Genomic DNA, 16,754 nt, shown 5'->3' with positions numbered 1-16,754 from the left:
GAATATTGAAATAATCTGGTTTCAAACCAGGTGGAAGAAGTGAAGATGGCTCAAGCACAATTACTGGTAGAACGGAAGAAGAGACTAGCGGATAAATTGAAGAGAGCAGAGGAAAATCGTGCATCACACCTGCGCAGTATACAACGCAAAGCTCATGATGAGGAGGAGAAGCTGCGTGAGATCGCCTTCATCAATGAGCTAGAGGCACAGAACAAACGGCATGACTTTATGGCTTTGTGTCAGGTGAGGACGTTTATTTGTTTATTTTTATACTTAACATGTACATGTCAACGGCTAATTTTCGGATTTTTTTTATATGCCATCGCATTTTTTAATAATTATGCCAAAAAACCACTATTTTTTTATATTAAACGTCGTAAGTATAAGGAGAAAGGTATGTCGGATTTGCAGTTTTGTACTAACAAAATTATTTCAATATGTTTTTTCAATGTTTCTATATCCTAAGGGGTTTCTAAAAATGTATTTACTTAAAAAAATAAGCAGTTGTGCACATAATGGGGTACACAATAGTCTGAGGTATTTCTTTAAGCATGTGCTCATATTTTACAAACCTAAAAAACAGACAAACATTAAAAACACTCATAAGGAAATTCATAATAATGTGTATCCCATCGGGCACATGATACGCTTTACGAAAGTCCGGTTTGTTGTGTAAGGTAGTTGTAAAAGATCACGTGCACCCGATGGTGTACAAGTCGCCGTGAGCGTGTTAAATAATCCAAGCCAATCAACAGTTTCACAGTTTCATATTTTGTATTATAATTTTATAGGAGCAACAAGAGCGACTTCAAGGTATTCTGGAGGAGCGACAAAGGAGGCAAGAAGAGAAGGCTGCCAAGGAAGCAGCTGTGGAAGAAAGAAGGCGTATTTTGGAAGCTGAAAGACAGGTTTGTTAGATGACATATTGTGCTGTTAATGTTGATACAAGTACATTTTAGTCTGTTAACTAAAATTAAAAGTATTTTAAGTGAATAATGTAAAATTGAAGTAGTTCAAATTTTGTTGCAGGCTGGCTCGTAGTTTAACAAAATATTTAAGATGTCTTACTCTTATTTGTCTAATATCTTACATGTCTGGTTTGGCTAGGAAAAACTAGAAAAAATGCAAGAGAGAAGAAGGAAAAAAGAGGAGCGTATTGGACGAGAACAACAAGAGAAAGAGAAAGAAAGACAGGAATTGGCCAGAGAAAAAGCAAGGTGTGTTACATTTAATTTATTTCTATACACTTTTTATCTTGTACTGCAGTAATACTTTAAGGTTTACATAGATAGGATAGTTTATGTATGAGCATTTATGTAGAAAGAGGAAGAACTCGGCTTAAAAAAAATGATGCCCTAACCCATAGGCTGTATTACAGATGTAATGCGGGGCGGTAAAAATGAAGCCTTGATGTTTCCTTTTTAGTTTAGATTCAGAGGGGTGACTGGGAGCGTTATCTAAGAGTAAAACAGTATGAACAGGTAATCATAGCAGATGATTGATTACAATAGAAAACTGAAAGTGTTGCCATGTTTAGCTTTTTAAAACGTTCTTGGCTTCTTTAGATTTCCCTATGACGAATAATGGCAATTTGTGGCTTCCTGCGACATTGCTACAAGTTGTAATTGTGAGTCTGTCTTTAGTAAGCTTTTTTCGTAACACAGGCTCATTTTTAGCAGCAATACTGGTTTTTGGAAGCATTTTGTAATTTAGGCCCATTTAATTTCATTGTAGACTTGTTTAGGTACAAGTTTCTGTTCTATGACCAACTTCTCAAATTTTTCTTTAAATTCTTTAGCAGCATTATGATCAGCTAAGAGTTTTTCTCCCACAAAATTATAACATTTCTTATACCATGACGCAATTTCTATTTATGTAGTTACCCTTCACTAGTACTAAACCTTTTGTAAATCACCCTCTAACTTTTCATGCAAATTTTATGGCTTTTTCCTTTATGATGGGTCCTGACAATGGTGTTCCTTTGTGACTTTCCTGACAAAACCAAATCCATAACGCTTCATCAAAAAGTTCCAGTTTTAGTTTTTTCAAAATTTTTCTGCTTTATAACGCATCATCTGTCTTGACTGTTGTTGAGTACACTTCCAGATATTTACGATTTTCTTCCAGTCCTTTACCATAGTCACCCCTACACCCAACTCAGAGGCTATCTTAATAACATGGTCCAATCGTTGCAACATTTCAAGTTTTTGTTGCAGAGAAACTCAAACACGTTTTTCAGTTGCCATTGTCACACATGCAACCTCACATTAAAACACTTCACAATCTACAGTCATGAATTGGGGAAAAACACATACAATATAATAGGGGAAAACACAAACAGTACAAGATTGTAGTCAGAGCACATTCCACATCAACAACCACGGCTGAACTGACGATTTGTGGCATGAAAACAAAGAATACTGCTGTGTAGATGAGTGACCCTTTCAAGTCTGAACAGGCTTGCCAACGGAGCACTGTTGGATCATACAGACGGTCGAACACTAGGTTGAATATCGGGAGGAGTCAGATGAGGAAGGTTGGATATGAGAGGTTCTACTTTACAGAATAAGAACAGCAAAGTCATATCTGTTTAATTTGTCATCAGGATTCAAAGCATGCACAATAGTTGAGTTTTTAATCACTAAATTTAAATACTTTCTTTCAAATGTAACGTTCGTAAACTGTAGACTTAAGTAAATATTTATTGCATGGAAATATGTGGTTATAGAGATCGTGAAGAGCGACTACAAGCACTGCAAGCTGCACAACTAGCAACTGTCGAGGAATTACAGAAGAAGATACAACAAAAACAATTTGATTCTGCACGCAGACATGAAGAGAACATAGAACACATTAGACAGAGGGCGCTTGAGTCAGGAGCTCTGCGTGGGGCAGCAGATGATGAGGCCCCCAGACTCACACCTTACGATACCCACAAACTGTGTCGTGTTTGCAATGTCTTGGTCAGTATCCATATGCAGAAATTAATAATAGTGTCAATAGATTTAATTTTCATGCAAGAGTTAAATTCATTCTGGTAATTCTGAAAATTTAAGGAATAGGATTGTCATATAAGTTCATCAGTTTGTTGAATATGTGAGGAAAAATTAAGTTTATTAAGTTATAAACCAGAAAATCCTATATTCTGGTAGCGACTTTATAATGTAAGTAGCAATCTCTTGCTTGATCCTAGATTGAATCCGAAGTGTACCTGCTCAGCCACCTGAGAGGCAAGGCACATCAGGAAGCAGTTAAAGACAGGGAAGATTCTGAGGAAGTGATCACAGATGCTCCACCAGACAAGATGGATGCCAAACTGGCTCAGGACAGGGAACGACAGAGAGCACTTCGAAAACGTTGCAAGAAGATACGCTCTCGCATGGCTTTACGGTAACTTATATACACATAGCAACAAGAGTTTTTATCATTAAAATTTGTTGAGGAAAAACTGATTATAATTGACAGTGAATTATAACCCTACATGAACTTTCATAATACTCTTCCATCTGCTGTAAAAACTTTTTATATGGCATTTACATAAAATGTGAACTCAAAGATGACACATTTTATTTTGAAGAGCTCAGTTTTTAAAACTTCTTGAAATAAGTACAAGCAACAGTGGATTCATAAGATTGTCTTTTTTAGTAGAAAGGGATAGATAGTCTCATAAAGACAGAATGGAATAAGGCAACACTGTGTTTAGTGTCTTCCAGTACTTGTTCTAGTTGTCTTGTAGTGTACTCCTATCTTGTTTGTAGTAATAATTAAAAGAAACTAAATTCGTTTTAAGAATGAACTTTTGAAACTTGTTGGTCGTAAATCTTTATAGGCATTTAACACAATTAAAGAATAAAAATATATAACAATTTTTTAAGATATAAAACTTCTTAACTGAATCTAAAAAACAGCATATACTGTAGATCGTTAAATATAACATCTAAACTCATCCTTGCAGAGGAGAGGAGTATCTAGCGAAGCAAAGTACCTTGGGCACCAAGAAGCTGGAGAGCCCTAATAAAGGGAGGCTGTTTAAGTGTCTGAAGGATGTGGACAAACTACACAGTAGTCAGGGGGTTGGCCAGTGGCCCAACAATGCTATCACCCTACTGGAGCGGAATCTTGGTGAGATCAATCGGATACTGGAGAAACAGGTGAGAGTGAGCTTTAATTCCTGGCAATCCTTTCTTAAACGCTTTGTAGAATTTTCTTGTAAGAGTCTGGTGTTTTGCATTTTATTCACCAGGTTAATCACATAACATCTGAGGTTGCAATACTTCTGTATTATTGCTACATTGTACGAGGTGTGTTATTTAAGTAAGTACTGTTTTGAAATTCTGTCGCTGCAGCATTATGGTTGGTGTCCTTGCACAATGCCTACCTTCATCTGTTAGCAAACATTTAGACGCAATTAATTAGATTACAACAACAATATTGTTAGAACAATTTGATAATCCTCCTAACAACACCAATTCAGCGTCCACATGTTACCATTTGTTTTTTCTTCAGAAGAAACATTTTGAAGGTCAGTACCGTACCAAAGACCAGAGCACTAATATATCAAAATATTACTTACTTAAAAAACATGCCTTGTAAAAATAAAAATACTTGAAACCCTATGTCTAGAGTAAGTGTTTATTTTGTAAATTTAAAGAATGTACTTTGATGACCTCTAAAATAATAAACCAATTTTTCAAAAATTACCATGCATACTAAACATAGGTTACAGTTGTAGTATTTTAGTGGTGTATAACTCTTATTTTTTAAAAAGCACAATGTTTTTATCATAGTAATAGTTTGTTCTACCTTCAGCTTCTTACACAATTTAAAAAAATTGAATTTCGTAACCTAAGCACTTATGATTTAATATGTTGAAATGCCCTATTATGATATTTTTCAAATGTAAGTAGGCATATATCAGGTACATATTATTACAGTGTTCATGTTTAAGATGATCAAAGGTAAAAAAACTTACTCTTATAGCAGCATTTCTAGTTATAATGAACTATAGTTTTGACGCCACAGCTGAGTTAAAATGATGCCTCGATGAAGAAAATATATACATAGGTCTTAGAGACCTCCTTCAGTAAAAAAACTGTTTATTTCCAGCATTTATAATCTAATTCCTGTCTTAAGATTTTTCCAGAGTCATAATTGAGTTTTCATTGTTCTAATGGAGAAAATATATTTACATACTTAGGGCTCAGAAGCCTACTTCGGTCGAAAAGTGTATACTTCCAGCTGTTTGAATTCACTTCTAGTCCAATATATTTACGATGCCACAGTTGAGTTTTTCGTATTTTATAACTGTATTTGGATAGTATTTCCAAAAACAAATGTTAACAAAGTATTTCCAATGCATTAGCTTTTTTTATTTGTCACTTGCGCAATCTGGAATAGAAATTGTAGGGTAACTTTATCTTTGTTATCTGCATTACACTACTGACAAGCACTGTGTATTTAATATTTTAGAAAATTAAAATGTAAATAAATGTTTCAGTTTCTTTGATGAACTTCAGCTGAAATATCAAAGGAAGTTTAAACGTGTCAACAGCTGTTAAGAGTCAGTTAAATTTGGATTATAAAACATAAATGTTACCATTATTTTTCTAAATTTTAAATTGTTCCAGCAACTTTTTCAATCTTTCTCTTTATATAAACTTTAGAGAGCCTGCCATCTGAAGTTGGTGTGAAATTTTTGAACAAAGTTCCTGATCATATAAAGAAGCAGACGAACCTTTGCATTTTAAACAATTACTCAAGCGCTATTTCATATTAAATGAATTTTATAGTGTGAGCGAGTTTATGGAACATAAAATTTGATCGGGCATCTCTCACTGGGTGTTGCCATATTTATTCTTACGTTGACATTGTCAATTTTAGATGAAGATTTAGTTTTTTTTTAATAGGTACAACAATTGTTTAAATAAAACAATTTTAAGGATATAGAGTTACATGTATTTTTGACAATTACTATACAAATGTTGTATTTGTTTTCTGGCAATAAAGAATTGTGATTGTGATTGTAACCCTTGAACTTCAACGAATATTTCAAAAAAAGAATTATCCAAATTTGTCCAGCTATACTCAAGATTAGCACTTAGCAACACATGTAGCAATTAATTTTATGTATAAGATTGTTTTACATTTTATTTGCAGAATACTCTGGACCAAAAAGTGTTTAGAAATCTGAATGGATTTACTACGCTCTCCAATATTCTTAACCTGGCTTTAGACATTCCAAAGAACATGAGCCCTTACCTTCCACCAAAGTAAGTTTCCTGTATTAGTCTTCAAAGTAGATTATTTAAAATATTTTGTAAGTTTTGTTACATTTTACCATATAAAAATAAGATATTGTTGATAATAATAATTTATGGCAAATGGTAACTTTGATTAACACATTGGTGGTGCAAAATAACGTTTATGTAACACAAATTACTGGAAAACACTATGTGCAGATCAACGTTATACTTTAAACTCTTATCTAACACTATTCAATTGGTCAACCAAACTTTTTTGTCTTGTATTTTATTTGATTTCTGTTCTTATTTTGAGCCCAATTATAAGTATTGTCCAGAAAGTAACAGATATTTGGGACTAGCTCAAAAGTAGGCAGATAATCCATTAACCTCAGATCTAGTGGCACTATAACATCTTTCCAACGAAGAAGACCTGACTCACCAAAACGCAGTACTTCAATTGTGACGGCAAAGTTCACACTGACGTTAATCAGTGGTTGAGATTTCAGGGAGTAGATTTCTTAAAATTTTGAATAAAAAAACTCACGTCAGGTGTCTCAATTGGAATGAATATTACATTGAAAAATAGCCTAGGGATGTAACTTGAAATGTTTATAATACAGATCTATTTGTAAAGTTTTTTATTTCAAAATATTTCTTAGATTCTACAGCCCTTGTGATATTAAACATATGTATAAAATCATGTGGAGTAATGTTTATAATAGATTATTGAATCACATAATTACAAGTAGGCCTATTGTCATTCTACAGTAACTATATTGTATTACCGTCTCCCAATTCTTTTAAGTAAGCCCAAACATACGGAAGTCACTTGGCAACATATCTTGACTGTAGGGTGCTTGTTGAAATGTTTATAATGAATTCGGTCCAGGTCCAGTTTTTACTTGGAGATAGGCAGTTTCACGGCATCAGGCAGTTGGCAGTAGTATGAAACATTAATTTTACATTGTTCAAGGAGAAAATCAATGAGCAGGAAGTCTCTGTAATGCCAAAATATTGTATCAACAACTTCCCTGCAGAAAGGACAGTTCTTGATTCCGAGGTCAGCGTGCATGGCTTTTATTGTCCACTGACTCACAGACATTGAAAATTGTTTTTGCTAGTCATAGACTTGGGTCCTTTAACCTGTTGGATCCCGTAGCCGCACAGTTGCGACTGAGGCAAGTGTGCAGTCGTGGCCCGTTGCCGTACTGTTGCGGCCGCGCGCAGAGCGTTTTATTTTTGCGTTTTCTTCAACTCAATTCGCTAAATTAAATGACGTTCAATATACCGGGTTACTCGGGAGAACACTGGCTTTCTCGTGAGGTATATTTTGTTTCGCGCTACGATACTTGGCAGCCTGTTTTTACTCTAAACGTCGAGGCGTTTCAGCCGGTTGCTGTTGTTTGTACACAATAATTATGGCTTTGCGTAAGCATGAGTTGTTTGATCAAGATATTAATGAATTATTGGGCAGTGAGTTTAGTGAACTATCTGATAGTGACGACGAAAGTGATGTGGATATTTTCAGTCGTGTAAGAAGTGGTGATTTTATTTTTAGTGAACTAGTTCGTGATGCAGACTTCAACCACGATTTAGGTTATCTCGATGAACCAGTACCAGGACCATCAGATGATACTGTTTATTCTAATAATCGTCCAAATAAGCCTACTTTGGATAGTGTTGACTTGGTAATAAACGAGGTAGTTCAAAATTATAATCCCAGAAATGACTTTACTGGTAATGAAGGAACTGAATGTAGGCCTAACCCCAAACCAACTTACACTTGGAATCAAAATATATATATATATATACTAGCTGTTTCCCGCGGCTTCGCACGCGTCTCTTAAGCTTTGCCCGTATATTTCTTTGCCTTCAAATAGTGTTTGGATATTTTAATATACTAACTACTGTGTTGTAATTGCAGTTTATAATGTGCAGGCGCTTTGATAACTTTTATATCTTGCAGTACAGCCTGGTGGTTAGTTACATCAATGGGCATTGCGTATAAACCTTCTACATAGAAAAATACAAATTTTCATAGTGATCGGTCCAATAGTTTCTGAGTCTATAAAGGACAAACACACAAACATTCATTTTTATATATTATGATTGCAGAAACAGTTTAAACAAAATTTGTCGTTTCTCTTAAGCTTACTCTATGCTTTAAAACTATAAGTGTAAAGAAATTTATATATAAATATATTTTTTGTCGCATTATATATGTTTACAAAGAACAGCTGATTAAAAATTTGAAAAGACTCTTTCACTTAATAACATATGTTTGCTGCAATGCATTTCTTACGGGTATTTCTGTAACCAGTGGGGCGGAATCCTGAATCGGGATAGGGATAAAAAGTATCCTATAACCTTCTACAGATCAAGACGAACAAATTTTTAAAAAAAATTAGGCGAATCCGTCCAGCCGTTTGTGAGTGATGCTGTTACACACGAACAGTTTCATTTTTATATATTATATATATATATAAATTTAAATATGTATATTTGAATTTAGAAATATCAATAATATGAAATAAATAAACATAAAAATAAAACTTATGAGTATATGATTATGCAGATGCAAAAAATAACTATAATGCAAAGTAGTAACCAAGTGCCAGAAAAAACCCGGGCCAGCAGATGCCCCTGTGCTGCCATAACCCGGGACTCAACAGGTTAAATTTTATTTCACCAAACAACTAATTGAGGCAAAATTATAGAAGATTTAATGTCCTCACACAGGAAACATTTGATTATAATGCATTGTTCAACAGAAATGTATACTTCATGTTCAGAACATGTTGTGCCACTCACATCACGTATCAAAAGAAAAGCCTAGTTATTATTTTAATTATTTTATACAGGGTGAGTCAGAAATATGGTAAAATATTTTAAGGCGTGATTGTAGAGCTAAAAATAAGAAAAAAATGTTATATAAAGGTAGGTCCGGAAACGCTCCATTACTGAGTAATGGCTGGCGAAAGATTTTGCTTTGTTTTCAGTTCACCTGGTGAAATTAAGTGATTCTGAAAGGTTTTGTTCTTACTTTTTAACTCAAATAAGATGGATAAATAAGGAAAATCACCTGAAAAATCAAATAAACCCACTCTAGAGGTTGTAGTGTGAACAGTTTTTGAGAAAAAGTATGATATTTGCCAAAAATCTAATAACAAAAATACCATCTTAAATGTTTGATGTCAAATAACATTGTTAAATGACCAATAAACAAATTGTTTTTCCTAATACAGATTGTAGAGAATTTAATTCTAAAAACAACCATAATAAACAAAGTTAACTAAATGTGTTATGATATTGACTCCTCACGTATCACACTACACAGCAAACTTTTGCTGTTTTATAATAAGGAATGAGTTTCTGATTGGTAACAGCTGGTAATAATTAATTATTTAAACAACAACTGTTTAAACATTTTAAAATAATAAATAATCAGCTGGGAATTTATTATTAGATGACATACGTTACCTCATTGTTGAACTAAACAACAAACTGTAAAGATACTGTGTGTTTGTGTTAAGTATTTTAATCAGTTATTTTCATCCATTTTATTAGTAATTTTGTGTTGTGTGTTTCATTTATTAAAAATGGAAGGTAATATTCATGTGTATTTAAACTCTGAATTAGCAGACATGCATTTAATGTATAGTTTGGGACGCTGCAATAGTACTGCAGCAAGACATCAGTTCAAGAGAACTTTCCTAACCGCAGGTGTCCAAGCGCAAGATGTTTGCCACTATTCATCAACGCCTATCTGAAACAGGTTCTTTGAAGTCTTCGGAGCATAGTAATGCAGGCATCGCCCGATCATGTAGGACTGTTGAATTAGAAGAGTTGGTTCTTAATAAAATTTCTGATTATCCTGAAAAGAGCACTAGAGAATTGTCACTACAGTTCAATGTCAGCCAATCTAGTATTCGGAGAATACTACACGAATACCAGTTACACCCATACCACTTCCAGCATGTCCAAGCAACTCCATGTCCCAGCAACTCTTTTGCCACAAAACTACGTTCCCCATGTTGTTTTTGTCAATGGCTTCTGTTAAAATGTGCTGATCCAAACTTTTTGAATACAATTTTGTTTACCAATGAGGCTCACTTTACAAGAACAGCTATCATTAACTTCCATAACAACCACATTTGGGCAGACAGAAATCCTCATGCTATCAAACCTAATCGCCCACATTAGTTTTCAGTAAATGTTTGGGCTGGAATCTTAGCAGATCATTTTGTCGTATTCGTGCTTCCTCCCAGGCTTAATGGCGTGGTGTACTTGAACTTTTTAAGAGACAAGCTACCTAACCTGCTTGATGATGTACCTCTGCATTTGCGCCAAAACATGTGGTTTATGCCTGACGGGGCACCTGCGCACTACTCTCTGGCTGTTCGTGGACACCTAAATGAGAGTTTCACAAATCAATCGAAGGCCGAGGTGGACCAGTTTCATGGCCAGCAAGATCACCGGACTTAAAAATCTTTTGGACTTTTTACCTTTGGGGACATTAAAAAAAATTAGTTTACTCTTTCCCAATAGATACCATTGAAGAACTCTGATTAAACCTTTCTAATGGAATAGAAACCATTAAGCAGACACCTGGAGTTTTTGAACGGGTCTTAAACTTGATGAGAAGACGCCTGAACGCGTGCATTTTGAACAACAGAGGTCATTTAGAGCATCATTTTTAATCTTCTGGTGAGACTTAAAGCGATTGTTGATGTTTATTGTATTTAAAAATAAAATTTTGAACTAAAAATGTTTATTTTACACCAGCTGTTACCAATCAGATACTCATTCCTTATTATAAAACAGCAAAAGTTTGCTGTGTAGTGTGATACGTGAGGAGTCAATATCATAACTTTTTTACACATTTAGTTAACTTTGTTTATTATGGTTGTTTTTAGAATTAAATTCTCTACAATCTGTATTAGGAAAAACAATTTGTTTATTGGTCATTTAACAATGTTATTTGACATCAAACATTTAAGATGGTATTTTTGTTATTAGATTTTTGGCAAATATCATACTTTTTCTCAAAAACTGTTCACACTACAACCTCTAGAGTGGTTTTATTTGATTTTTCAGGTGATCTTCCTTATATATCCATCTTATTTGAGTTAAAAAGTAAGAACAAAACCTTTAAGAATCACTTAATTTCACCAGGTGAACTGAAAACAAAGCAAAATCTTTCGCCAGCCATTACTCAGTAATGGAGCGTTTCCGGACCTACCTTTATATAACATTTTTTCTTATTTTTAGCTCTACAATCATGACTTAAAATATTTTACCATATTTCTGACTCACTCTGTATATATACAGGGTGATTCATGAAGTTCTCCCCCCACTTCTACAGCACATTGTACTAGTAAAAATAATGAAAAAATGTTATATAAACATAGGTCCGAAAACGCTTCGTTAGCGAGTTACAGCTAGCGAAAGATTTCGCCTGAATTCCTGGGTAAAGAGTAAAATAAAGCCATACTGAACTTTTGGAAAGGTTAATTAAGTAAGAAATATCGTGGATTCTTATGTATTTTTACCTGATAAAGCTAATAAAATAGGTTTCAGAACTGTACCTGTAGTAGTTTTTGAGGGATTCAGGGTTAAATGCAAAAAATTGGGGCACGAAACAATGTTTTTTTAAGTTTGATGTACAATAACTTTGTTAAATTGGTAATAAATACATAAAATCAACAAACATTAATTGTAGAGAATTTAATTCTGAGAAAATTGATATAATCAAAGTCTAAAATAAAACAGAAATAAGTACCAAAAAATCGATTTTATTCAGTATAATACATTACTAGCTGTAAAGAAATACTGTACGGTATTTGGTTAAAATAAAACAAAAACAAAATGTTTGTTCCTTAATGATGAGATAAATTGAGAAAACAAGATTAACTGTTAACTGTTAAATAAATTTGTTTGTAAATAAAAATATCATGTTTTATTACGTTGTATTTTTTTTTTTAAATAAAAATTTACATCAAATGTTCGAAAATAAATGAAGCAAACATTTTCCCATTATTGTTTACTAATCATCGAAATGCAGTTTTTTGTTTTATTAATTTCTAAGTTGGTAACGCACGAATAACAGCTGATCAACAATGGTATTCTGTACTGTTACGTTAGAACTGTGTATTAGTGGTGTTTTGTAAGCTACAGCAGGAGATCGGGTTCTGTGAATCGTGTTATTAAATGCAATTTTTCTGTGAGTTATAATTCGATTGTTTATTCAGCGAAAAAATGCCTTACTTATTTACATCAGAGGAATACGCTGATATGGTTTTTATTTTGGGTTACTGTAATGGTAATGCTAGAGCTGCTGTAGAAGAATATGAACTACGTTACCCTAATAGGAGGATTCCAGATACCAAAACAATTTCAGGAACTTTTCGTACTCTTCGGGAAACAGGATCACTACCAAGTACTAGAACCAATTATGAACAAGCTGTCCAACTTGATGATGATATTGTTATTAATGCTGTTCATCGCAGTCCAGGTGTAAGTACACGACGTATTTCTAGGCGGATAGGAGTTTCACAGTCAACGGTGTGGAGGTCACTTAATCGAAACAAATTTTATCTGTTTCATAAACAAAAGGTTCAACATCTACAGCTAGGGGATGGTCCGCTTCGCTTGGAGTTTTGCAACTTTTTGAATATTAATAATCAACTCTACAAGCGTATTTTGTTTACGGATGAGGCACAATTCACTCGGGATGGTGTCAATAACTTGCACAATGAACACTCATGGGCAGAAGAAAATCCACATGAGGTAGTGGAACAGAACTTTCAACACCGATTTAGCGTCAATGTCTGGTGTGGCCTTTTGCACAATCGGCTGATTGGACCTTTCATATTACCTGGACGCCTAAATGCTGAGTTCTGTTTGCATTTCCTTCAAGAAGAGTTGCCGCAGCTGTTAGAGAATGTTCCTTTACATCTCAGACAAAATTTGTACTTCCAGCATGACGGAGCACCTCCCCACTTTTCACGTGCCGTTTCTGCTTACTTAAATCATCAATTTCCTGGACACTGGATTGGTCGTGGAGGGCCTCACCCTTGGCCACCAAGATCACCAGATCTATCTCCATTGGATTATTGCATCTGGGGACGGATGAAAGACATTGTATACAAGACAAAAGTGAATTCTCGTGATGAATTAATTGCCCATATTATGGATTCGGCTGTGCAGATACAGGGAAGTCCTGAAAAATTAAGAAACGCAACAAAAGCAATACACAAACGTGCTGCAAAATGTATTGATAATGATGGCCTCATTTTCGAACATCTATTATAAAAAGGTGCGTACGGTTGGCCCAACCTGATTAATTTTGCTTAAAACTAGTAATGTATTATACTGAATAAAATCGATTTTTTGGTACTTATTTCTGTTTTATTTTAGACTTTGATTATATCAATTTTCTCAGAATTAAATTCTCTACAATTAATGTTTGTTGATTTTATGTATTTATTACCAATTTAACAAAGTTATTGTACATCAAACTTAAAAAAACATTGTTTCGTGCCCCAATTTTTTGCATTTAACCCTGAATCCCTCAAAAACTACTACAGGTACAGTTCTGAAACCTATTTTATTAGCTTTATCAGGTAAAAATACATAAGAATCCACGATATTTCTTACTTAATTAACCTTTCCAAAAGTTCAGTATGGCTTTATTTTACTCTTTACCCAGGAATTCAGGCGAAATCTTTCGCTAGCTGTAACTCGCTAACGAAGCGTTTTCGGACCTATGTTTATATAACATTTTTTCATTATTTTTACTAGTACAATGTGCTGTAGAAGTGGGGGGAGAACTTCATGAATCACCCTGTATATATATATATATATATATATATATATATATATATATATATATATAGCCCTCACATTTTACGATTCAATTATTTATTGTATATATATATATATATATATATATATATATATACAAATATATATATTTGTATATTTTGTATATACAATTCAATTATATATATATATATATATATATATATATATATATATATATTTAATTATTATATTTAACTGGAGTTACATAATGAGACTCATAATTTTTTCAAATGTACTTCAATGGCATTCTTGTGTCCATTTGATGAATGGTATGTTCCAGATGTTTTCTGACTACATGTACTGTGTACAATCTGGCTTGCACAAACAATCCAGACAACTCCAGGTTTGTCTTCTTCACCAACAAGATAGCCCTGGTGCTTGATCTCCTGCTCAACAGGCTCAATGTGAGTATGCATAACCTTCCCTTTTGTAAACATATGAACAACTTTCTCTTTTCATATATACTATACTTCTTATTTCACCATTTTCACAGAGATAGTTCTTAAAAGTAAAAATGTTTAAAGGTGCCAATTTTTACAGTTGCAAATCTACAAGACACAAAATTTACAGTCAACCCTCCTCCCCCAACACACATGTGCACACTGTGAAAACACACACACAGTATAGTACACAATCATATCTATGTATGATTGTTATCCTAATGTCTTTCATACCATGATAACACTGAGTGCTGACCCCAAATTACATACTTGCTTGCTTAGATAATTCTGGATGTCTTTAGTGATTTAAAGAAATAATAAGTAAAAGCTATGAAACATTTATAAAAATGCTTATATACCTTTATTTATGTTTTATCTTTGTTTTGATTTTAATATTGCAGAATTCTGTTGAAAACAAAATTATTAATAAAAAGGTTCTTAGGACATATTTTAGTTTAAAAAAATTAGTTTACACAATGACATTATAAACAATGTACAGGATGGGTAAAAAGTACATACCCACTACTTGTCAAATGAAAAAATATTGATGGGATTTAATACAAAAATCAACGGTTTGTTATTAAAATGATATTATTATTCAAACTGACAAGATTAGGCATCCAAAACGTCTGTATCCAACCCATCATACTCAATGTACAGTTTTATGCGGCGCCATGTACATTTGTTAATCCTCTAAAGATAATCTGGTGTGATTGTTGTAAAGGAAGCATAGACTGCTTCCTTCAGCTGATCATATAGGTGAGTCCACCCCATAGTGCATTGTTCGGTGTGGTGAGGTCTGGGCTTCTTGGAGGCGAGGGCAATGGGGCAGGGGCATTATCCGATCCTCGTTCAATGCAGCTGTTTGGAAAAACTTTGTTAAGGCAACCTTGAACTATCAATGCAAAATACGTTGGGGAACCGTCCTGTTGGAAAATAATGGTTTCTATTGATCATCTGATTTTCAGTTGTAGGAACAACCACTCAATCAGCATTCTCACTCGAGTTACAGATCCATAAAAAAATAAGGGCCAAACAGATGTTTACCTGTCACTCCTACTCAAATCATCACATGTGGTGGATTGATCTAGATTTCCTTTTAAAAGAGCAGATTTTCTTTAGCCCAATAATAAATTATTTGATTACATGTGCTTTGGTAGATTGCACATTCATCAGAGAACCAAACTTTACATTTATCTGTTTCTGTACGAAAATAATACAGTATAAATTAACATGCTATGACACATTTCTCAAAATCGCGATAATTTAATTCATTAACTGACACTGGATGGTAATATATTATTTTTAAGTCCTTTCAAATATGATCTCTGATTGTCGACCTTGGAATAACTCAGTTGAACGTTTATGTATTGATTTCATTGGAGATTGCTGAATTGACTTCTCCACAGCAGCACAAGTCTCAACATGCGTGGTTGGCCTCCTGCTACATGATTCATCAAGAAAACTTTCCGTTGAACAAAAGCTTTTTTAACATCACGTCAATAAAGTTTTTTGATTCTGTGGTGGTTTCCCAAAACGCACAACAAAGTCATCTATAAGTTCATTCATAGTTTTGCCACTTCTTGGACGTTCATGAACCCAAACACAAGCCACCAAATGCTCCTCAAAAGTGAACACACTTGTATCCACCATTGTTTGCTCTGGCAATAGCACCAGACTGGTAAACTGTGCAGCTTGACTTTGGCTGTAATTGTTGATCGCTTTCCACATCGCCTCCACCTCTTGTGGTCCTAACATATCTCCCCTCCACCCATATTAATCCCAACCACCACCTACTCACAACTTGATACTTCATGCATTTATTAAAAAATATCTCATTTGAACATTGCATCTGTCCATTGGTGATTATGTACAAACAGGCCACTTCTTTTAGTATATTACACTTTATAATCTATTTTTGCATATTGTAATTTTGCAAAATAAGCCAACAGCTTCTACTTTATCAATAGGCTGATTTAATTTATTGCATGAATGTATTTATGAATTGTCTTACTAACATCCTGAGAGATATCACAGAGTAAGCAAAACCTGTAAAGTTACATAATCGAAAAGATTCTCCGCTAATGAGACACAATCTTTCTGCTGTCTCACTCTTCACAGTCCCCTGCCTTGGCAGTTGGCACTCACATCAGATTGACTGTTGTGGATGTACAACAGAATAAGAGGGGCTCTAGGCTCTTAAGTA

The 16,754-nt window shown here is 34.0% G+C and overlaps 1 protein-coding gene across 1 annotated transcript in view; it reads left to right on the top strand.

Moving 5' to 3' along the window:
* Positions 1 to 16,754, top strand: part of LOC124354919 (S phase cyclin A-associated protein in the endoplasmic reticulum) — a 117,397-nt gene that overhangs the window by 57,754 nt on the left and 42,889 nt on the right. Inside the window, exons 13-20 of the mRNA XM_046805727.1 lie at positions 31 to 243; positions 792 to 908; positions 1,108 to 1,217; positions 2,729 to 2,963; positions 3,194 to 3,390; positions 3,956 to 4,151; positions 6,157 to 6,269; positions 14,389 to 14,512. Of these exons, the coding sequence (XP_046661683.1) occupies positions 31 to 243; positions 792 to 908; positions 1,108 to 1,217; positions 2,729 to 2,963; positions 3,194 to 3,390; positions 3,956 to 4,151; positions 6,157 to 6,269; positions 14,389 to 14,512 (1,305 nt within the window). The remainder of the gene's footprint in view (positions 1 to 30; positions 244 to 791; positions 909 to 1,107; positions 1,218 to 2,728; positions 2,964 to 3,193; positions 3,391 to 3,955; positions 4,152 to 6,156; positions 6,270 to 14,388; positions 14,513 to 16,754) is intronic.

This window comes from Homalodisca vitripennis, chromosome 2, assembly GCF_021130785.1.
Source record: "Homalodisca vitripennis isolate AUS2020 chromosome 2, UT_GWSS_2.1, whole genome shotgun sequence".
NCBI classification, from domain to species: Eukaryota; Metazoa; Arthropoda; class Insecta; order Hemiptera; family Cicadellidae; genus Homalodisca; species Homalodisca vitripennis.
The sequence above is the reverse complement of the archived record's forward strand: the minus strand, read 5'-3'. Positions and strand labels throughout refer to the sequence as shown.